The 22,631-nt window shown below is 48.7% G+C and overlaps 2 protein-coding genes and 1 pseudogene across 7 annotated transcripts in view; 2 read left to right on the top strand and 1 right to left on the bottom strand.

Annotated features, from left to right (window-relative positions):
* The window catches only part of TCF7L1 (transcription factor 7 like 1), a 176,382-nt gene extending 174,075 nt beyond the window's left edge, over nt 1-2,307 (top strand). For both annotated transcript variants that reach the window (XM_034953457.3, XM_014343871.4), the window contains exon 12: nt 950-2,307. In XM_034953457.3, coding sequence (XP_034809348.1) covers nt 950-1,383 — 434 coding nt within the window. In that variant the 3' untranslated portion in view covers nt 1,384-2,307. The remainder of the gene's footprint in view (nt 1-949) is intronic.
* TGOLN2 (trans-golgi network protein 2) overlaps nt 1-21,755 on the bottom strand; it is a 107,814-nt gene extending 86,059 nt beyond the window's left edge. The window contains exons 1-5 of one of the 5 annotated variants that reach the window (XM_034953460.3): nt 19,834-21,748; nt 18,911-19,602; nt 18,440-18,736; nt 16,849-16,932; nt 9,962-14,680 (exon numbers count right to left, since the gene is read on the bottom strand). In XM_034953460.3, the coding sequence (XP_034809351.2) occupies nt 14,675-14,680; nt 16,849-16,932; nt 18,440-18,736; nt 18,911-19,602; nt 19,834-19,879 (1,125 nt within the window). In that variant the 5' untranslated portion in view covers nt 19,880-21,748 and the 3' untranslated portion in view covers nt 9,962-14,674. Of the gene's footprint in view, nt 1-9,961; nt 14,700-16,829; nt 16,933-18,439; nt 19,603-19,833 lie in introns of those variants that run through there. The other 4 variants (XM_063594829.1, XM_034953461.3, XM_008969643.6 and 1 more) reach the window with 4 other exon arrangements.
* On the top strand, nt 6,517-9,156 carry LOC100967664 (all-trans-retinol 13,14-reductase-like; annotated as a pseudogene).
* Nucleotides 21,756-22,631: the final 876 nt, after the last annotated feature.

The following is a 22,631-nucleotide window of genomic DNA, read 5'->3' as shown; positions in this document are numbered from 1 at the left end:
TGTAAAGTGCTTTCAATCTCTCTCCTTCATTCCTCCCTCCCTCCCTTTCTTCCTCCCTCCCTTTCTTCCTCCCTCCCTTTCGCCTTCCCTCCCATTCTCCTTCCCTTCCTTTCCCCCTCCCTCCTTTTCTCCCTCCCTCACTTTCTCCCTTCCTCCCTTTCTCCTTCCCTCCCATTCTCCTTCCCTCCCTTTCCCCCTCCCTCCCTCCTTTTCTCCCTCCCTTCCTCCCTTTCTCCCTCCCTCCCTTTCTCCCTCCCTCTCTTTCTCTTTCCCTCCCTCTTTCTCTTTCCCTCCCTTTCCCCCTCCTTCCCTCCCTTCCTCCCTTTCTCCCTCCCTCCCTTTCTCCCTTTCTCCCTCCCTCTCTTTCTCTTTCCCTCCCTCTTTCTCTTTCCCTCCCTTTCCCCCTCCTTCCCTCCCTTCCCCCCCTTCTTCTTCCCTCGCTTTCTCCTTCCGCCCTCCCTTTCTCCTTCCCTCCCTCCCTATTTCCTTGCCTCCCCTCCTCCCTTCCTTCCTTCCTTCCATTATACATAGGAGCGCACATGAGTGGAACCCGTGCGTGCTACAGAACCCGCTGTCTGGCACGCTGTTCAGCAGGCATGCACTCTCTCTGACTGTATTAATACCATAAACCAAAGATTTCAAAGCAAATTGGAGATTCATCCCAAAAGTTACCAGCTTTAGGAAAGGAGGGTGGTCCTGTGAGACACTGAGCCGTCTTCTCTCCGATCTGATGCTGGGTGGATCTTCATCAGTTTGGGCATTGCCTCTTCTCTGTGCTCTGGGTATTTGTGAATGCAGTTTCCTAGTCTTGAAAGCCTTGGAAGTAATGTCAGGTCCTCGCCAAAATCATCCCTATGTCTCCAAAGCACATGTATCGCCAGGGCTGTTCCTCAGCCTCCGCCTGTCACGGAGCTATAGCTGCTCACTCTTTCTTGTATTTTCCCCCTAGGTGCCCTGGCCTCCAAGAGCAAGAAGCCATGTGTTCAGTACCTGCCCCCCGAGAAGCCCTGTGACAGCCCTGCCTCCTCCCACGGGAGCATGCTGGACTCCCCGGCCACTCCCTCTGCAGCTTTGGCCTCACCAGCTGCCCCTGCTGCCACCCATTCGGAGCAAGCCCAGCCCCTCTCCCTCACCACCAAACCAGAAACCCGGGCCCAGCTGGCTCTCCACTCTGCCGCCTTCCTGTCGGCTAAGGCTGCAGCCTCCTCCTCTGGGCAGATGGGCAGCCAGCCTCCCCTCCTGTCCCGGCCCCTCCCCCTTGGGTCCATGCCCACAGCTCTGCTGGCCTCTCCCCCGTCCTTCCCCGCCACACTCCATGCCCACCAGGCCCTCCCGGTGCTACAGGCCCAGCCTCTTTCCCTGGTCACCAAGTCTGCCCACTAAGCTCCCCCCGACCCCTGCAGGCTGTCACATGACTCATTGAGTAGTAATGATTCAGAAGAAAAAGAAAAAGGAGACTTTATTGGTCAATATTTGACCACTCTGGACTGTTCTGTAAAGTGGCTGGTAACAACAGCACTTTACAGTTTGTAGATGTAACCAGTAGCTGATCTTAAGGCTTTTTTAAAAAACAAAACAAAACAACAAAAAAAAATCTTTATAAGAAAGAGAACTGAAAAGTAGCGTGCTATTCGTCCTGTAGGTGCTGTGGTGGATGGACCTGGGCAGAGGGCACCTCTCTCTCTACCTCTCTTGCACTTTCTGTCTCCTGTCTCTTCTCGCCCCTGCCGCCTGCCCCAGCTTCCCCGACTCCATCTGCAGCTCTGCCATTGTGACATTTCCTGTTACCCAGCCCAAGTTTTCATCGTCTGCTCAATACCGTGGGTTCTTCTTCGTCCTCTGTCCTCTGCCCAGTGTGAGGCCATCACCATGTGAGAAGACATCTTGGCCTGATTTGCTGCCACCAGCGTCCCCTCCCTCAGTGGGCCCGAACCCGCCAGCCCCAGCTTTCAGTGGAGAAAGCGGTCCTCTGAAATGGTTTCCTCCCAACCCCCGCATTTAAAGGGACTCAAGGTGCCTGCCACTTCCTCAGCGAAGAAGTCTGTGTTCCTCCCCGTCCTTGCCAGTGGCGATCATCCCTTCACAATCCCAGAGTGGCAGGCGGGACCGGCCCCATGGTCTGGCTCCTGTCACCTGGGTCTGTGCCAGCACAATCTGCCAAAGTTCTAGAGACCCTGTTCCCTTCCCCATCACCTCACATGCTTCTTCTGTGTGTATTTCTTTTTGTTTTTATGGTTTTTGGAGCAATTTAAACTCCCAGTTGTTTATTTTCACAAAAGAAAATAAAATTGCAGTTGCAAGACCTTTTCTGAGTGTTTCTTTAGTGCTTTTGTTGAATCAAACCACCTGTTTGTTTCACTCCCAAACCCTGTGTTAGACTTTCGCAGATATGCAAAGGAAGATTGCCACTTGCCACAGGGGAATGTTAGGCATGCCTGACACCCTTAGAAAACCTGAGCCCAGCTTCCTGTCTCAAATGTACATAGGCCAGTCAGTGTCCATGACTGAGCTGCAAAGGGGGTAATCATTTTCACAGCTGATTTAAATGAATTTGCCACCTAGAATGACATTCAGCTTATGCTTCTATCACCCATTTGACTCGTAATTGCCAAGATGTGAGGAAGCATCTTTTGGATACTTTCCATAGTATCTAGCACCACAATTAATTTTTTTGTAACAGCTTTATGGAGATATACTTCAGCCATTTAAAGTTACACTTCACCCATTTAAAGTATACAGTTCAGCTGGGCAGAGCCGCTCTTGCCTATAATCCCAATGCTTTGAGAGGCTGAGGCAGGAAGATGACTTGAGGCCAGGAGTTCAGGACTAGCCTGGGCAACATAGCAAGACCTGATCTCTTAAAAAAAAAAAAAAAAAAAAACTAGCTGGGGATGGTGGCACACAAGCCTGTAGTCCCAGCTTCTCAGGAGGCTGAGGCAGGAGGATTGCTTGAGCTCAGGAGCTCAAGACTGCAGTGAGTTATGATTGTGCCACTGCATTCCAGCCTTCTCAACAGAGTAAGACTCTGCCTCAAACAAAAAAGGTATACAATTCAGGCTGGGTGCGATGGCTCACACCTGTAATCCTAGCACTTTGGGAGGCCGAGGCGGGTGGATCACCTGAGGTCAGGAGTTCGAGACCAGCCTGGCCAACATGGCGAAACCCCGTCTCTACTAAAAATACAAAAATTAGTCAGGCATGATGGTGCGCACCTGTAATCCCAGCTACTTGGGAGGCTGAGACAGGAGAATCGCTTAAACCCGGGAGGTGGAGGTTGCAGTGAGCCGAGACAGCGCCATTGCACTCCAGCCTGGGCAACAGAGCAAAACTTCATCTCAGAAAAGAAAAAAAAGTAGACAATTCATTGGCTGTATGTTCAGAGTTGTGCACCTATCACCAGTCAATTTTAGAAAGTTTTTGTCAGTCCCAAAGGAAGCCCCATATCCTTTGAAAATCACTCCACATTTTGCCCATCTCCCCCAGCCCTAGGCAACCACTAATCTACTTTCTGTCTCCAAACTTGTCTATTCTAGACATTTCATATACAGTCATGCATCGCTTAGCAACTGAGACAATGTTCTCACAAATGCGTCGTTGGGCAATTTTATTGTGCAAACATCATAGAGGAGTGTAGTTAGAAAAACCTAGATGGTGTACACACCTAGGCTATATGGTATAGCCTATTGCTCCTAGGCTACAAGCCTGTACAGCATATGCTACTGTACTGGATACTGTAGGTGACTGTGACACTGTGGTGAGTGTTTGTGTATCTAAACATAGAAAAGGTGGCTGGGCGTGGTGGCTCACGCCTGTAATCCCAGCACTTTGGGAGGCTGAGGCAGGTGGATCACTTGAGGTCAGGCAGGTGGATCACTTGAGGTCAGGAGTTCGAGACCAACCTGGCCAACATGTTGAAACCCCATCTCTACTAAAAATACAAAAATTAGCCAGGTGTGTGGCACATGCCTGTAATCCCAGCTACTTAGGAGGCTGAGGCACAAGAATCACTTGAACCCGGGAGGCAGAGTTTGCAGTAAGCCGAAAGCGCACCACTGCACTCCACCCTGGGCGACAGAGTGAGACTCTTTCTCAAAAAAACAGAAACAAAACATAGAAAAGGTGCAGTAAAATCTGGTGTAAAAGATAAAAGATGGGCCGGGTGCAGTGGCTCAAGCCTGTAATCCCAGCACTTTGGGAGGCCGAACAGGGTGGATCACCTGAGGTCAGGAGTTAGCGACCAGCCTGGCCAACATGATGAAACCCCGTCTCTACTAAAAATACAAAAAGTAACTGGGCGTGGTGGTGGGCGCCTGTAATCCCAGCTACTCAGGTGGCTGAGGCAGGAGAATTGCTTGAACCCAGGAGGCAGAGGTTGCGGTGAGCCGAGATCGCACCGTTGCACTCCAGCCTGGGCAACAAGATCAAAATTCTGTCTTGGGAAAAAACAAAAACAAAAAACAAGATAAAAGATGGCATAGCTGTATAGGGCATTTCCCAGGCATGGAGCTTGCAGGACTGGGAGCTGCTCTGGGTGCGTCAGTGAGTGGTGAGTAACCATGACGCTGTACACTTAGGCAACACTAGGTTTATAAAGAAATCTTCTTTCTTCAAGAATAAATTAACCTTAGTTTAACTTTTTTACTTTATCAACTTAAACACTTTTTGACTCTTGTAATAACACTTAGCTTAAAACGCAAATACATTGTACAGCTGCACAAAAATATTTTCTTTATATCCTTATTCTATGAGCTTTTTTCTAATTAAAGTCTTTTTTGGGGCTGGGTGCAGTATCTTATGCCTGCTAATCTCAGCATTTTGGGAGGCCAAGGTGGGCAGATCACTTGAGATCAAGAGTTTGAGACCATGACCTCAAAACCCCAACTCTACTAAAAATATAAAAATTAGCCGGACACGGTGGCGGGCGCCTGTAATCCCAGCTACTAGGGAGGTTGAGGCAGGAGAATCTCTTGAACCCGGGAGGCGGAGGTTGCACTGAGCTGAGATCATGCCACTGTACTCCAGCCTGGGCAGCAATGCGAGACTCCCTCTCAAAAGAAAACAAAAACAAAAACATTTTTTTTTTTACTTCTTAAACTTTTTTGTTTAAAACAATAAAAATATAGCAAATACATAAACCAGTAACATAGTCATTTCGTTCATTAAAAAGTACTATAGGCCAGGCGCGGTGGTTCACGCCTGTAATCCCAACACATTGGGAGGCCGAGACGGGCAGATCACCTGAGGTCAGGAGTTCGAGACCAACCTGGCCAACATGGTGAAACCTCTCTACTAAAAATACAAAACTTAGCCGGGCATGGTGGCGGCCGCCTGTAGTCCCAGCTACTCGGGAGGCTGAGGCCAGAGAATCGCTTGAAGCCAGGAGGTGGAGGTTGCAGTGAGCCGAGATTGTGCCATTGCAACCCAGCCTGAGAGACAAGATCAAAACTCTGTCTCAAAAAAAAAAAATACTGCACATAATTCTGTGTGATAGACTTCTTTGTATGACTGGCAGTGCAGTGGGTGGCTCCACCAATGCCAGCCTCTCCTTCCCCTGCCCCATGTGGCTGGGTCTGCAGCCTGCTCGGCCTCCCCTGTCTCAGACCGGGGGAGCTGAAGGGGTGAGGTAGAGACGGCCCAGGGGCAGAGCAGGGGGGTCGGGCATGGTGCACAGGCAGACTCTGCCTTTGCTACTTCCTGCCTCTCTCTCTGTGACCCTGACCTCCCTTCTCCCCTGTCCCAGGACCTCTGGGAACTGACACTGTCCTGGCCAGGCCCCAGCATCTCACCCAGGCAGCCCAGCTAGAGCCATCTGTCCCTCTTGCCCTCCATCTGTGTTCCTGTGTCTCTTCCTCCTGAACACAACCTGAGGGCCTCACAAATATTTAGTTACATGAACGAAGCAGGCCGGGCACGGTGACTCACGCCTTCAATCCCAGCACTTTGGGAGGACGAGGCAGGCAGATCACTTGAGGTCAGGAGTTTGAAAATAGCCTGGCCAACGTGGTGAAATCCCATCTCTACCGAAAATACAAACATTAGTGGGTGTGGTGGTACATGCCTGTAATCCCAGCTACTCGGGAGGCTGAGGCAGGAGAATCGCTTGAGCACGGGAGGCGGTTGCAGTGAACAGAGATCGCACAACTGCATGCCAGCCCGGGCGACGGAGCAAGACTCCATCTAAAAATAAATAAATTTTTTAAAAAATGGAAAAAGCAGAGGAGCCAGGGGCCCGGCATCCCTCTGGCATGGGAATGGGAAGACAGCAGAAGAATCTGTGGGGGCAGTTTCCGGAACACCAGTCTCAGGTCATCTGCTGAGGAGTGGGGAAGCCCAGCTGTTTAGGTCTGGGGAACATCAGGTGCCCCACAGTGGCTGTGGCCTCTGCCATAGTGTAGTTCTTCCCTCCTCCCTCCAGCTGAGTCCTGAGATGCCAAGTACCAGTCAGGCTGCCTGCCTTTGCTCACATGCATTGGCATCCCTCTGGAGGCCTTGTGTTCTGATGTCACACTAAGAATCATGCATGTTCACTCACTCCGTGACTGCATAAAAGTTCATCCTGAAATCAGGCTGGTAATGAGCTGCTGTTCATGTGTGGTCTTCATGGGGGGAGCCCAGTCATGTGCTCCACACTTCAAGACACGAAGGGGAAGATGGGAGGCAGTAAGCTTGACCTTCCTGCAGGTGCTGAGCCAGCTCATGGGGGCTGAGGACCAGGGCTGGGCTTCACCTGCCTCTGAAGGGGCTTGGAGCAGAGGCAGGGGAGGTGGAAGAATAGGAACCTGGGGCAGTGTCCTTCCCAGGCAGGAGGACACAGAAGAGCAGGCCCCTGCCAACATCAAGTTGAAACAGCTGTAAAAGTGGCCTGGGCACAAAGCTGGCAACTGAAGATAAGGCTCAGGACACAGCGAGCGGTCACCCTGAGGGTCTCCTGGGAGCAGGGAGTGGCTGTCTCCGGCCATGGTCCACAAAGGCACCAACCACTCCCCTTGGCAGGTGTGAAGCAGCAGCTGGGGACAGTTCAGCCCGGCTTAGGCATGACCTCTGTTTTCATCTGCCTGCGAGGCACCAAGGAGGACCTGCATCTGCCGTCCACCAACTACTATGTTTACTATGACACAGACATGGACCAGGCGTAAGGTGCACGTGTGTGTGTATGTGTGTGGCCCGTGCCTCCCTGCTTGACTCAGAGAACAAGCAGAGGTTATGGAATGGGAGGAAGTAGGCAATTTCCAATTTGCACCTGGAAGTTTGTCACGCCAAGGCTGTGGCTCAGCTTCACCCCTGTGGGGAGTCCCTAGGGATGAGCAGTCCTTGCAGTGCTTCTGGGGTTTTGAGGACAAAAGCCTGGAGATCGCACCACACTCTTGTCACACGCAGGATGGAGCGCTACGTCTCCATGCCCAGGGAAGAGGCTGCGGAACACATCCCTCTTCTCTTCTTCGCTTTCCCATCAGCCAAGGATCCGACCGGGGAGGACCGATTCCCACAGGGGGCTGCACGTCCCGGGTGAGGGGGTGGAGGGAGGGGCCGGGCAGTAGTAATATCAGCTCTGATCCCCAGGCTGGTCCACCATGATCATGCTCATACCTAGCGCCTACGAGTGGTTTGAGGAGTGGCAGGTGGAACTGAAGGGAAAGCGGGGCAGTGACTATGAGACCTTCAAAAACTTCTTTGTGGAAGCCTCTATGTCAGTGGTCCTGAAACTGTTCCCACAGCTGGAGGGGAAGGTAGGGGGTAAAGTATTTGGGGTGGTGACGGACCTCACGGTGCTATTTCTGCCCTTTCCTTGAGACGGGAATCAGGCCCCAAGACATGAGCCCCAGGGAAGGACAGGGCACCCAACCCCGGAGTCAGTGAATGGGAAAGAGAGGAAGAGGGAGGGGAGCCAGGATCTCACATGCCTGCCCCACCCTTTCTGCCCTCAGGTGGAGAGTGTGACTGCAGGATCCCCACTCACCAACCAGTTCTGGCTGCTCCCCGAGGTGTCTGCTACAGGGCTGACCATGACCTGGGCCGCCTGCCCCCTCGTGTGATGGCCTTGAAGGCCCAGAGCCCCATCACCAACCTCTGACAGGTATACTCACTGCCCCATGTTGTCAGGACCTGAGACCCTGGGTCCCTGTCGCCCAACGTCCTCTGTTCCTGCCCTCAGGCCCTGCTGTCCCCTGCAGCCTCCCATCCCCTGAGCAGGGCTGCCTGGGCAGGCCGTGGCCCCGGTCCTGATTGGAGCCAGCTCTGGGTGGCCCTCATGTGGAGGGAAGAGCACCAGGGCCCCACCCTCCCCTGGGCCTGCCTGGGTGCACACTCAGGGGCCTCTGCTCTTGCCTCCTAGGCCAGGGTATCTTCACCTGTGGGCTGGTCCGGGCCCTGCAAGGTGCCCTGCTGTGCAGCAGTGCCATCCTGAAGTGGAACTTGTACTCAGACCTTAAGGATCTTGTCTCTAGGATCTGGGCACAGAAGAATTAGTTCCATCAGGGAGGAGTCAGAGGAATTTGCCCAATAGCTGGGGCATTAGTTCCTTGCACATATAAACCACTCTTATTTGGTTCTGATGCCTGAAGAGAGGCCTAGTTTAAATCACAATTCCGAATCTGGGGCAATGGAATCACTGTTTCCAGCTGGGGCAGGTGAGATCTTTCCACCTTCTATAATATGCCATCCCTACTAATAGGATATTGACTTGGATAGCCTGATGTCTCATGACGAGCGGCGCTCTGCATCCCTCACCCATGCCTCCTAACTCAGTGATCAAAGCGAATATTCCATCTGTGGACAGAACCCCTGGCAGTGTTGTCAGCTCAAGCTGGTGGGTTCAGTTCTGTCCTGAGGCTTCTGCTCTCATTCACTTAGTGCTACGCTGCACAGTTCTACACTGTCAAGGGAAAAGGGAGACTAATGAGGCTTAACTCAAAACCTGGGCATGGTTTTGGTTGCCATTCCATAGGTTTGGAGAGCTCTAGATCTCTTTTGTGCTGGGTTCAGTGGCTCTTCAGGGGACAGGAAATGCCTGTGTCCAGCCCAGTGTTGTTCTGGAGTTTTGGGGTAACAGCAGGATCCATTAGTTAGTAGGGTGCATGTCAGACGATCATATCCAATTCATATGGAAGTCCCGGGTCTGTCTTCCTTATCATCGGGGTGGCATCTGGTTCTCGATGTGCCAGCGTCAAGGCACCTTCAGGGAGCTCGGTACCCGAGCCTCAATCAAGCCTTATCCTCCAAATATGCAGGGAAAGGTGACACAGGGCAGGGAAGGGTGACGTCAGGAGTCAGGGCATCGACTGGTAAGATTACTTCATTGTGTTGAGGCAGGCTGCAGGGCATTCCACACAATGGCACAGCAGAGGACAGCACAGGGAGGCAACAGAGTGTTCCCAGCAATGGCCCAGCTACTGAAAGCAACACAGGCAGCCAGGCTGGGAGGAGTCAGGTGGCAAGAGAGTTGGTCAGGAGCAGAACATGGAAAGCCAGAGAAAGTGTGCAAAGCCCAGAAATGGCATCTGCAATTTACTGGTACATGTGTGTGTTGGATGGAAGGTGAAGGAAGGCTCAAAAGGCATAAAAAGGACCTTTCACTTATGTTAAACTGACATGCCAAAGGTCTTATTGGAGTTCATCTTAATATAATATTAATAAATTTATTGGCCAAGCATGGTGGCTTACGCCTGTAATCCCAGCACTTTGGGAGGCCAAAGTGGGCGGATCACGAAGAAGAGATTGAGACCATCCTGGCCAACACGGTGAAACCCCGTCTCCCCTAAAAATACAAAAATTAGCTGGGCGTGGTGGCACGCACCTGTAGTCCCAGCTACTCGGGAGGCTGAGGCAGAAGAATCGCTTGAACCTGGGAGGCGGAGGTTGCAGTGAGCCGAGATCATACCACTGCACTCCAGCCTGGTGACAGAGCAAGACTCTGTCTCAAAAATAAAATAAAATAAATAAATAAATAAATGTATTAAATCCATTGCTTTAACATTTTGAAATTTATTTTGGTTTCTGCTCAACAAAACAAAACCACATTGGGATGGCATTTACAGAAGCTCAGAAAAACATTATGCACTGAAAAAATACTTCTCATTAGACCACAACAAGCTTTAAAAAAATAAAATTAAGTAATTATAGTTAAGTTACAAAAAGCTGAAAGTATAAAACATTGTGGAAACAGTGACCATCTATTAACTGGGAAAACACAAAAGAAGAGAAACAATTTCAACCATTAATCATTTATCGAACATGAAGTCTGGTGAATTAACGGAATATCTATCAGAGGGTGAGGGGCTGGCTTACTGGCAGTTTGACATACTATACAGCTCAGACCCAAACCCTTCACAAAGGAGACTCTAAGTGTACATCTGACTTGCAGAACTAGACGAGTTAAGTCACTGTTAGCTCTGGATATACCGTTAAATTAAACCTCAAAATCTCTCCCCAGGACTCTTGCTCAAGCAAGTCACGCCAAATCCAACCTTCCTAACAGGGGTTTTCAGAAAATGGCCTGCAGAAGCACAGGATCTGGTGCCTCACAGTTTCCTCCATGCTGCAATGCTCTAGTTTTCATCACGCCCATAGCATCTGGCATCAGGTTACCCTGTACAGTCAACGGCCATAGAAGTCGCCAGCAGGGAAATTCCAGAGGTTTAGAATTCTATCAGCACATGTGTCACTGGAAGCCATCATGGGGGTACTATGTCAGAGCATATGTAACTAGCTGTCAGGTCTTTCCCCGTTGCCTCAGCCTTTCTACACAGACTGGCCTTCAACTTCCCCTGAGTCCAGAAGTAGACTCTTTCAGCAACTCTATTCAGGAATCTGCAGCAGGAAAACTGCTTCCTCTATTAACATCTATGACTGAAGCACAGATGTGTCTAATAGAAATCACCCTTCACCCAAAAGCTGGGCGCAGAAAGGGAAGCCCTTAGCTGACTATAGGAGGTGCCTCTTGTGGCTCCACGTGCTTCTTACACACCACCCCCCAGCTTGAGCGATGCCTCAGCCAGCTCACCCTCATCCACACAATCGCTAGAAAACATGCTTCAAATATTCTATCTTTGAAAAGACACCATGCAGAAAATAAGCTTTCCTCTGATGTGCAGTATTTTCTTCAGTGCTATTTCTTTCTTTCTTTTTTTTTTTTTTTTTTTGAGACGGAGTCTCGCTCTGTTGGCAGGTTGGAGTTCAGTGGCACGATCTCGGCTCACTGCAACCTCCGCCTCCCAGATTCAAGCAATTCTCCTGCCTCAGCCTATCTAGTAGCTGGGACTACAGGTGCACGTCACCACGCCCGGCTAATTTTTGTATTTTTATTAGAGACGGGGTTTCACCATGTTAGCCAGGATGGTCTCGATCTCTTGACCTCGTGATCCCCCCGCCTCGGCCTCCCAAAGCGCTGGGATTACAGGGGGAGCCACCGCGCCCGGCCTTTCTTCAGTGCAATTTCTAAAGAGAAACTTAAATCCTGTTGTATTCTTTCAACACAAGCAATGATACTTCTCAGAGTCTGCTCAAAAGCTCAGCTCTGTGGACTCCATGACAAAATGTACGCGTCCATTGCCGACCCTCTTGGTTTCTGAAACCAACCTTTCTTCCTGCTCTCCTCTTTAAGAGCAAACCCCAACATGTATAAGGTCACAGCAAGTGGTAGCCAGGAAAAGCTGTGGGACCCCTCATTTGAGTCACATCCATATGGCATGGAGAAAGAAAACCTCTCTGCCAGAAGGAACTGAACTCTGGAAGTCCTAAGGAAGGTCACCATGCTCAGCAGATAGGAAAGCATTGCCAAGGGCTGTCCCTCAAGAGCTTAGTTTTCTTAGGGAGACCAGAAAGACATCAGATCCTGACTGCCCTGTTTTGCTGAAGTTCTGAAATGAGTGGCATGATGAAGAGCTGGTGGAGCTGAGGGAAAGAGTCGACCATGTGGGGTGGGGTAGTGAGGAAGGTGTATGAGGAAACAAACTGGGCCCTGACGAAACAGGCGGATTGGGGAAGGAGAAAGAAGGAAGGGAGAGACACCTAACCAAAGAACCATGGGAAGCTGGAAAGTCAAGGGCACAGCCGGAATAAAGGCACAGATGGGCACCCCACAGGAGGGGCCTTGGCCAGGTTGGGATGCAGAGAAAAACAGGCAGGAGGGTGTCAATCTATAGCATCCTGAACCCCAAAAGGTCTGTAACTGGATTCTCTAAGCCTTGAGAAGTTCAGACCAAAGCTTCAGACCAGGGAAAATATTTTGGAAAGATCAGTCTTTCCAAGATTGAGCTCCTTTCCAAGAAGCTGGACAGGAAACCCAATAAATGTGGATCTGAAAAAACAAAATCCAAGAGAGAAGCAAAATGGGCTGGGGGTGTGCAATAAGAGAAGCAAGGAAAATGGAAAGACTGTAGCTAAGGATCTTTTATTAAAAAAAAAATGGATAGGACTTTGGTGATGAGAGAGAAAAAGGGCAAAAGTCTGCAGTTAGGAATTTAGGTGACTGAAGACTGTCCTAGACATTTGGGAGGGACAGGCTGATGGACAGAAGAGAGAAATTCCTTTCAATGACAACCAAGCTGAACTATTTGATACCAGCAGAACTGGGTTCTTTAGGGATTAAGCCAAGACAAAGACTTGGGAATCACTCACTCCGAGGATGAAGAATGGGTTAATGGCTGAGGAGACACGCAAAGGAATAGAGAGGCCTGGCTTTGAGGGCCTCTTCACCACCAGCACAAGATAAGGCAAAGGACCATTTGTCAGAGACACCAAGAAAGGGGAATTTCCATTTGGATGGTCAATAGTGTCCAGTTCTGTCAAGGACAAGACTAAGCTTTGAGAAAAAGCCATGGATTTGGTGATTGGATAACTGGTAACCTTTAGAAAAGTTTAGTTGACAGACAGAGACCGAAGTGAGTTAGTAAAAGTCATGAAGAGAATGAATGGCAACTTAAGGGAAGCAACATACTGGAGAAGTTGAGCAGCGGGATGAATAACAAATAGGACAGATGGGAACAGAAAAATCTGGGTGCATACGAAGGTGGATGGAAAGGAGCTGGTATAGATGGGCACAACCAGAAAACATGAGGAGGGGAAAGGAAGGGAAAAGGAAGGCAGGCAGGGAGAGAGAAGTGAAATAGCCACAGTCTTAGGGGATGCTAGAGAAGCCTAGAAGATTCCTCAGGTTGGTGCAAAGTATTATAAGACTAACGCATGAGTACAGAGAATGACCCAAGAAGGGTAGGAGTTCATTCCTTACCTTCATAAAGTAGGCTACCCGCCAAGAATGAAAATGTCAACTCAAAGCTATGGGCTGTTTTAAGCAAGGTGGAAGATAATATAAGAAGCATGGTCCTTTCTTCAGACTTACTGCCTTGACAGCACAGAATTCATCTTATTTCCCTCATCTCCCAAGTTATTTGTATTTCCCTGAGATCAGCTCAGAAACAACTCTCTTTAGGCTCTCTACAATGCGGTAGAGCATGATTAGAAGAGATAAACCTTCAAACAATAGTGTTGTCCAAGACACTACCCTCACTTATCCCAGGGGAACCCATGGAATTTCTTCATTTGTATTAACTCCTGACATGGCATGGAAGAAGAATTTTTATCAAATACCCTTGGCATCTTATATCAGATTAAAGGACCATTAAATACACTGAGGTAAAATTGGCAGAGAGTATAGTTTCTATTAATAAATCTAAGTCTATTTTTTCTGTTTTAGGCAACAAAGGCAAAATGGACTTTGTGGGAAATGTATCTCATAAAAGCCCTTTGGAAAAACTGCAGACCAAAACCAAAACCCTCCTTCATGTTTTCTCGCATGAAACATAAACTTGCCCTATTTCAAAAAGTTCCTACTGAGTATGATTGTGTGAAAGATCACACTACTTCAAATCATATTTATTTTAAAAATCTGTGATGGGACAGTGGCCTCACTGCCAGGAAGCCCAAGTTCTGTTTTATGCTCAGTACAACTAAGTGGAAGTTGATTCACTTTGTCTCAAGCTACATAAAATAATCAGAAAATCAAGAAGATCTCATGCTAGACAGGTTAGACTTGCACCCAAAAAAGCATCTTTTTTTTTAACCTGCTGTTTTGGTTTGCTGCTGAAGTCTTTGAAGAGAATTATGTATTCAAAGTAGCTCTTTGCCCATCGGCATTTCCCCATCTTCTATGTCTTCTGTAGGGCACATCCCCCCCAAAGAGGCCTTAGTAGAAAAGCACTTCCACCTGCAGTTTTCCCCTAGGTCTGCAGAGAGAAACAGTGCAGAGTGCAATGCCACAGTCAAGGACCAACTTTCCTACAGAGCCCAGGCCCCAGGGAGGGTGTTCAGCAGCGCAGCCTGCCCAGGCTGGGATCTCCCTTTGGTCTTAGCCGTGTTTCCATATACCCCTCCACTCACCCTCAGAGGAGGAACGGATGGAAGCCACCAGCATAAATAAAGGGAACACAGAAGAACAATGTCACCAAAGTGCAGGTGCAAAGCCCAAAGCAGCCCCCTACCTCTGCCAGCCCAGACCCGCCACTAAATCCTAGAGGAGGGTGCCTCTTAGGTCACAGTACTTTTTTCTTCATTTCTTTTGATTTAGAAACAAATCAGCAGGGAGGACAAGGTTCTCAAGGACAAAAAAATCAAAGCTGAAACGAGAGCAGCACAATCCACTGGTGACGTTCATCTTTTTCCAGAGGAATATACCATTCTGTTAGGACTTTGGGGGGAAAAAAGATCTTTTAGGAGGTGCAGGGAAAACATTCAGAATTAAGACATACTGACCCACCACCACAGAAACAGCAATTAATTAAAATAGCACACAAAATGATTTTTAAAGTTTGAAATGAAACCTAACACTAGAAAGATATACACTTGATGGAGAGAGAGGAATCCTGGCTTCTGCTTCATACTGTTCTGTACTGTTGTGAATTATTTACATGTGTTTTTTGTTGGTGGTGGTTTTCTTCTTTTTTGAGACGGAGTCTTGCTCTGTTGCCCAGGCTGGAGTGCAGTGGCATGATCTTGGCTCACTGCAACCTCTGCCTCCGAAGTTCAAGCGATTCTCCCACCTCGGCTTCCTCAGTAGTAGCTGGGATTACCATGCCCAGCTAATTTTTGTATTTTTAGTAGAGATGGTGTTTCACCATGTTGGCCAGACTGATCTAGAACTCCTGACCTCAGGTGATCTGCCTCCCAAACTGTTGGGATTACAGGCGTGAACCACTATGCCCAGCCACATGTGTATTTTTTTAAAAATCATAAGCCATGTGTGGTGGCTCACGCCTGTAATCCCAGCACTCTGGGAGGCTGAGGTGGGTGGATCATTTGAGGTCAGCAGTTCAAGACCAGCCTGGCCAAAAGGGTGAAACCCCATCTCTACTAAAAATCTAAAAATTAGCTGGGCGTGGTCGTGGGCGCCTGTAATCCCAGCTACTCGGGAGGCTGAAGAGGGAGAACTGCTTGAACCCGGGTGGTGGAGTTTGCAGTGAGCCAAGATTGCGCCACTGCACTCCAGCCTGGACGACACAGCAAGACTCCGTCTCAAAAACAAACAAACAAAAATCATAAAAGAGGGAAATCCTTAAAGTCAATTATCTGAAAAGGCAGTAGTCCAGAGCTAAATTGTAAAGCTAGCCTACTGGACTAGTTAGCAAAGATGTTCTGAGCTCAGTGGCTCGTTCTGTAGCTAATATTGAGTTGTGCAAGAGAATCGTGTTCCCTGCAGGAAGTCTGGGAACAATTCATAGTTGGGCCACCAATGGTTCTTTGCCAATGTCCTGGCTGTTGCTATGCTGAAAGCAGAAGGAAGGGTGCATGCTGGTAGCAACGCAGTGAGAGTACAGTCTTCCTGCTTAGACAGGTTGTCTTTAGAGAGACCCTTGCTTAGCTCTGCTGCCATGGGGTGGAAGGAGGGCTTATCTGTCTGACAGAGGAATGGATTGGCTGTACTCAGGAACTCCAGCCTACAGTGCTTAAGCCAGGCTGATGTGGGGAGTTGGAGGCCTATGTGCTTCCAGGCTCGTGTTTCCAGGGAGCATAGTCTAGCACTTTACCACACAAAGTGTGGATCCAGTGGCATTTGGTTTCACCTGGGAACTTCCTAAGAATGTAGACACAGGCCAGGCACGGTGGCTTACGCCTGTAATCTCAGCACTTTGGGAGGTCGAGGCGGGCGGATCACCTGAGGTTGGGAGTTCGAGACCAGCCTGACCAACATGGAGAAACCCATCTCTACTAAAAATACAAAATTAGCTGGACGTGGTGGTGGCGCCTGTAATCCTAGCTACTCGGGAGGCTGAGGCAGAAGAATCGCTTGAACCCAGGCAGCAGAGGTTGTAGTGAGCCGAGATTGCACCATTGTACTCCAGCCTGGGCAACAAGAGCAAAACTCCGTCTCCAAAAAAAAAAAAAAGAATGTAGAAATATAGGCTCCACCCCACATCTAATGAATCAGATAATGCTTTTTATCAAAATTCCCCAAGGTGATTCAAATGCCTATTAAAGTTTATGGAGCGCTGGCAGAATGCAGAAAGCTCAGGACTGGGAGACTAGGGAGTTGCTATCAGGTCCTGAGTTTGCCACTAACTTGCAGTAGAAACTTAGCGGAAAAAAAAAAAAAAGAGTGTTTCTGCGTGGGCCTACTTCCTCATCTGTGAAGGGAGGTAGCTGCTGTAGAGTATTCCAAGGTCTCTGCTAGCTCTAACGTCACAGATACGTGTATCTAGATGTTTCTAGTTTGTTGTCTAAAAACGGCGAATGCAACAGCAACAGCATCCCCAGAATCGGCCACTGCTGCTTCATGGCAAATGCAAGCCCACTACTGGGTCCATCTGACGTTGCCCATCCCTCCTATCCCTCCCATGGACCTGGCTCCTCCTTCCTTACCTTCTGGTCCAAACGTTGGTAGTCACTGGCCTTTGGCCGCCGGGTGACTTTAGATCTTTTTCCTTCCAGGACAAAAGCAATGATCTGAGGAAAGGAAAAAGAAAATGATTAACAGGTGGCTCTGTAATGACATAGTTCAGTCTCTGAAATCAGAGGCAGTCACCTGGTAGCATATTTGTTAATGACCCTGACTGTAGAAAGAGCAGTACACTCACAGAGGTCTATTTAAACTATAACCATTTTAAGAAAGACAGAGCCTAATTACATCAGAATCCTTTGTATTGCTTAATAGGAAATAACAAATAGAGGCTGTCTGAGCTCTAGCGTGTGGGAGGAAGTCTGTTTGATTTATTCAAAGGTACACAGTCAAAGATCTATCAACTCCTTCCTAGAGATATCTAGGATATAGGACATTCCTTTAAAAAAAGTCATAATCAGAATTTCCTATCTACAAATGTACTTTTTCACCCCACGATGCTACATCAACTACATTCTTTATCAATCTCATTTCATGACTAAGGTTACCCTGCATAATGGACACTTGGACATAGAATAAGAAATACACTTTTTTTTTTCTTAGAGGCAAGGTCTCACTCTGTCACCCGGGCTGGAGTGCAATGGTGTGATCATGGCTCACTGAAGCCTCGACCTCCCACAGTCAAGCCATCCTCCCACTTCAGCCTCCTGAGTAGCTGGGACCACACACGTCCACCACCACATCTGGCTAATTTTTTTATTATATGTAGAGATGAGGTCTTGCTATGTTGGCCAGGCTGGTCTCGAACTCCTGGGCTCAAGCGATCCTCCTGCCTCGGCCTCCCAAAGTGCTGGGATTAGAGGCAGGAGCCACTGCACCGGGCCAGGAATGCACATTTTTACTAAAGGTCTTCCCCTTTATTCTTTATAGCCATAGGCCTTATGGCCAGAATTGGACTCTCCAATTTTAAGCAGGTTACAGAAACTAGCTTCTAAATGTTGGGGGCTCAACATGAAATGCAATCATTTTGTCATTAGAGTGGTTGCTAATAAGCAGACCAAACCCTGCTGAAAAAGTAACAGGTGTACGTGTCTGTGCAATTTCTGGGCTTTCTTCTAATTATTATTAATTTCAGAAGTCCCTGGGCTCTTTGGTCCTGGTATCGAAGACGCAGTAATTGAAACCATTCTTTGTGCCACTGCTGATGGAAGAGAGAATGTTGGGAAAGGAAGCTAGAAATGACATATCGTCTCAAGAATGGAAATAGGATGTAAGGTACGTGCTTTAACTGTCAAGTACTCAGGTCCTCTGAGGCTGTGAAGGGCCTAAGTGCAAAGTTATGGGAGGAGATTCCAAGTCAGGTCAGATCCTAATAATGTCCTAACTTGGCTCCTAATGCAGTAGCAGAGGACACTCAGAGTAAACAGGTGACAGGATGAAAACACGATTCACAAAACAAGAGTAAAGAGGCCTAATAGGGCCTGAGGAAAAAACTGAAGTTTGTTTTAAAGTCCCCAGTGCTCACAGGCATCTAGTGACGGGATACCCACCCACACCCAAGCTTCCAGGGTGCTGGAAACCCCACTCCCCTCCGGAAGGCCGCTGTCGACTTACCTTCCGCTTGTTGTGATGAGCGATATAGAGGACAGCCACAAGAATGGCTGCAGTCACCAGATAGGCAAAGAAGTGGCTGCTCTCCGCGCTGCCATTTCCAGAACCGTTCGGATAAAGGTCATCCTTCTCGCTACCCGTGGAATCCGAAAGTGTCCCTTCACGGTTCTCACTGGAGGCAGAACCGGACATCTTTTCTTTCTCTTCTTTGGGCGGTGAGCCCTCCTCGGGTCCTGTATCATCATCTTCAGCCTCTTTGGGCTCCACATCCTCAGTAGGCTCTGAAGACTTAACTTCCTCCTGCGGGGGAGAAATGAGGTCAGTTTCCTCCCCAGATTCGGTTTTGAAAGCATGAGGAGAAAGCTTCCCTTTGTCAGCAAGCTGGTTTGTGTCAGCCTTGGGGAGCTCCTTGTTATCAGAAGGGTTGGAGATGGGCTTGGAATGGTCTTTCCGGGAAGGCGGCTCTAGAACCACCTTGTTAGGGCTGTCTTTTGAGGTCTGCTCCTCCGCACCCGACTTGCTGGGCCCGTCTATTGCGCCCTGCTCCTCTGCACCGGACTTGTTAGAGCCGTCTTTTGGAGTCTGCTTCTCCGCTCCCGACTTGTTAGGGACGTCTTTTGGGGTCTGATCCTCCGCACCCGACTTGCTGGAGCCGTCTTTTGGGGTCTGGCCGTCCGCACCCGACTTATTAGGGACATCTTTTGTGGTCTGCGCCTCCGAACCTGACTTGCTAGGGCTGTCTTTTTGGGTCTTTGCCTCCGCACCCGACCTGTTGGGGCTGTCTTCTGGGGTCTGCGCCTCCGCACCCGATTTGCCAGTGCTGTCTTCCGGATGCGACTTACTAGTGCTGTCTTTTGTGGTCTGCGCCTCCGAACCCGACTTGCTAGTGCTGTCTTTTTGGGTCTTTGCCTCCGCACCCGACTTGTTGGAGCTGTCTTTTTGGGTCTTTGCCTCCGCACCCGACTTGTTGGGGTTGTCTTCTGGGGTCTGCGCCTCCGCACGCGACTTGCTAGGGCTGTCTTTTGGAGTCTGCGGCTCCGGATCCGACTCGGTAGAGCCTCCAGGCCGTTGGCTCAAGCTGGGGTGGGTGGAGACGTTTCCTGCAGAAGGCCGTACTCCAGCTTCTTCTTGCTTGACACTTTTGGTGGCCAAGAGCGGCACGGCTCCTGAAATAGAAAAACGAGTTAGCACCGGAGAAGGGCAGGCGGGAAGAAGGAACTCCTCAGAACTGGAAGAGATCGGGAGCAGCGGGGGAATGGGGATTGGGGGGTGGGGCGGGAGACGATGGCGAGCGAAGAGGTGGGTCGGGTAGGGAAGAAGCGAGCCTAGAGGTGACCTGCCCAGGTGAGAATGGGGGATCTGGGGGCAAGAGTGGGATGCGGGATGGAGGGTCTTACCCGCCGCTGCGACGTTCAGGAGGACCAAGGTAACCACGAACCGCATCCTGCTCGGATAGCGCTTCCGCCCTCTAACGCTCTCGCGAGATCCGCGCGCGGGGCCCCTCTCCAGTCCCGCCCCTGCTGCGCGCGTCTCTCAGTCTCCCGCTGCCGCCAAGACGAAGGGCGGGATTTAGGGGGCGGCTGCTTCGCTTACGGTCGCCGAGTGGAAGGCGAGCCTCTTCTTCCTGGTTTCTCGTCTCCACCACAGCCACAACAGTCTGGCCCTCCGTTTTTCGTCCCCTCCGCCTCGTACTTCCGAGACCTTACAGGCAGAGCTGGAGCTCCCTCGCCTCTCGCACTGGCCGCGGAAGTGAGGTCACTAGGGGCAGGCGCCTCTTGGCCACCACCATCGTGTGCTTGCGTTTCTATCCTCTGCTTTTTTCGTGGTTCCCTCCTGGCAGTACACAAACGTGCTGTGCTCTGGTCTCTCCCATGTGGGAATAAATCCATCCGATCACCTGCAAAGCGTTGCCTTCGCATCCTGGCCCTCCTCCTTCCCGACTCCACGGAGACGGTGTCCTTCCAGGTCGCCAAACGTCTTTTCCAAAAAGTGCATCCTTTTTCTGATACAGAAGCAGAAAACAAAGCCTGACTCCTACCCTTCCGGGATAATCACTATTAATGTTTTAGTGTATTGTCTGCCCTCTAAACATTTTATGTTTTTGAATAGATAATACATTATAATGTTTCAGAAATGAAAACCGGATTTTAAAGTAAACAGACTTTAGAAAAGTCTTGCTACTCCTCCACAGGTTACCGCTTACATTAGTTTATTATGTTTCCATTTCGTTTTGTAAAAAAAAAAAAAAAAAAAAAAAAAAAAGGACTCTTTCCCTTCTTAATTAGTGTATTTCTCTTTTCTTCTATGCATATTTATTTTCTCCCCATATTGGGATAATCAGGTAAGTGGTTTTGTATCTCACCGTTTACAGTTACTGTTATGTTTATACATTAAATGTCTGAAATCACTTTATGAACGATTGCCAGGCTTGGTGCTTTGGAGACAGTGATTTAAGAAATTATAGGTCTTATATGAGATTACATCAAGTTAAAAAGCTTCTGCACAGCAAAGGAAACAGTGAAGAAACAACCTACATAATGGGAGAAACTATTCGCAAACTATCCATCCGACAAGGGATTAATAACTAGAATATATAATAAACTCAAGGAAAAAATATAATTAAATGGGCACCAGCCGGGGCAACATGGTGAAACCCCATGTCTACCAAAAATACAAAAAATTAGCCAGTCATGGTGGCCTGTGCATGTAATCCCAGCTACTCAGAAGGCTGAGGATGGAAGGATTACTTGAGCCTGGGAGGTGGAGGTTGCAGTGAGTTAGCCAAAATCTTATCACTGCACTCCAGCCTAGGCAACCATCTCAAAAAAAGAAAAAGAAAAAAGAAAAACATGGGCAAAGGACCTGCTGAATAGACATATCTCAAAAGATGACATACAAATGGACAACATAGAAATGATATATGAAAAAATGCTCACTATCACTAATCATCAGGGAAATGCAAATCCAAACCACAATAAGAGATCATCTCAGCCCCAGTTAGAATGGCTGTTATCAAAAGAAAAAAAAATACAAAATGGTGACAAAGATAAGAAGAAAAGGGAATGCTAATATCCTGTTGGTGGGAATGTAGATTAGTACAGCCATTATGGAAAACAGTATTGGCAGGGCATGGAGGCTCACACCTGTAGTCCCAGCACCTTGGGAGGCTGAGGCAGGCAGATGGCTTGAGCCCAGGAGTTCGAGATCAGCCTGGGCAACGTAGCAAGACTCTTGTCTCTATAAAAAAATAAAGGAAAACAGCACAGAGTTTCTCAAAAACTAAAAATAGAACTGCCATATGATCCAGTATTCCCACTGCTGGGTATGTACAAAAGAAAGGAAATAAGTATATCTAAGATATCTACTCCTGTAATCCCAGCACTTTGGGAGGCTGAGGCAGGGGGATCACATGAGCCTAGAAGTTCCAGACCAGACTGGGCAACATGGCAAGATCCCATCTCTCTTTTTTTTTTTTTTTTTTTTTTGAGACAGGGTCTTACTCTGTCACCCAGGCATGAGTGCAGTGGCACGATCTCAGCTCACTGCAATCTCCATCTCCTGGGCTCTAGTGATCCCCCACCTCAGCCTTCCAAGTAGCTGAGACTAGTGGATCTCATGGAAGTAGAGGTGGTTACCAGAGGCTGGGAAGGGAAGATGGGAGGGAAGATGAAGAGAAGTTTGTTAATGGGTACAAAAATACAGATACGTAAAAAGAGTAAGTCTGTAGTCAGTAATACGGTAGGAAAATATAGTTAACAAAAACATTGTATATTTTAAAAGAAAAGAATTGTAATGTTCCCAATACAAAGAATAGATAAATATTTGAGTTGATGGATATCCCACTTACCCTGATTTGGTCATTACATATTGTATACCTGTATAAAAATACCACCACATGTACCCCATAAATATGTACAACTATATTAAAAAAAATTTTTTTTTGGATGGAGTGCAATGGCGCATTTTCGGCTCAGCACAACCTCTGCCTCCCAGGTTCAAGCGATTCTCCTGCCTCAGCCTCCCGAGTAGCTGGGACTACAGGCATGCGCCACCATACCTAGCTAATTTTGTATTTTTAGTAGAGATGGGGTTTCTCCATGTTAGTCAGGCTGGTCTTGAACTTCTGACCTCAGGGGATCCACCCTCCTCGGCCTCCCAAAGTGCTGGGATTACAGGCGTGAGCCACTGCCCCCGG

Source organism: Pan paniscus, chromosome 12, assembly GCF_029289425.2.
Source record: "Pan paniscus chromosome 12, NHGRI_mPanPan1-v2.0_pri, whole genome shotgun sequence".
Lineage (NCBI taxonomy): Eukaryota > Metazoa > Chordata > Mammalia > Primates > Hominidae > Pan > Pan paniscus.
The sequence above is the reverse complement of the archived record's forward strand: the minus strand, read 5'-3'. Positions and strand labels throughout refer to the sequence as shown.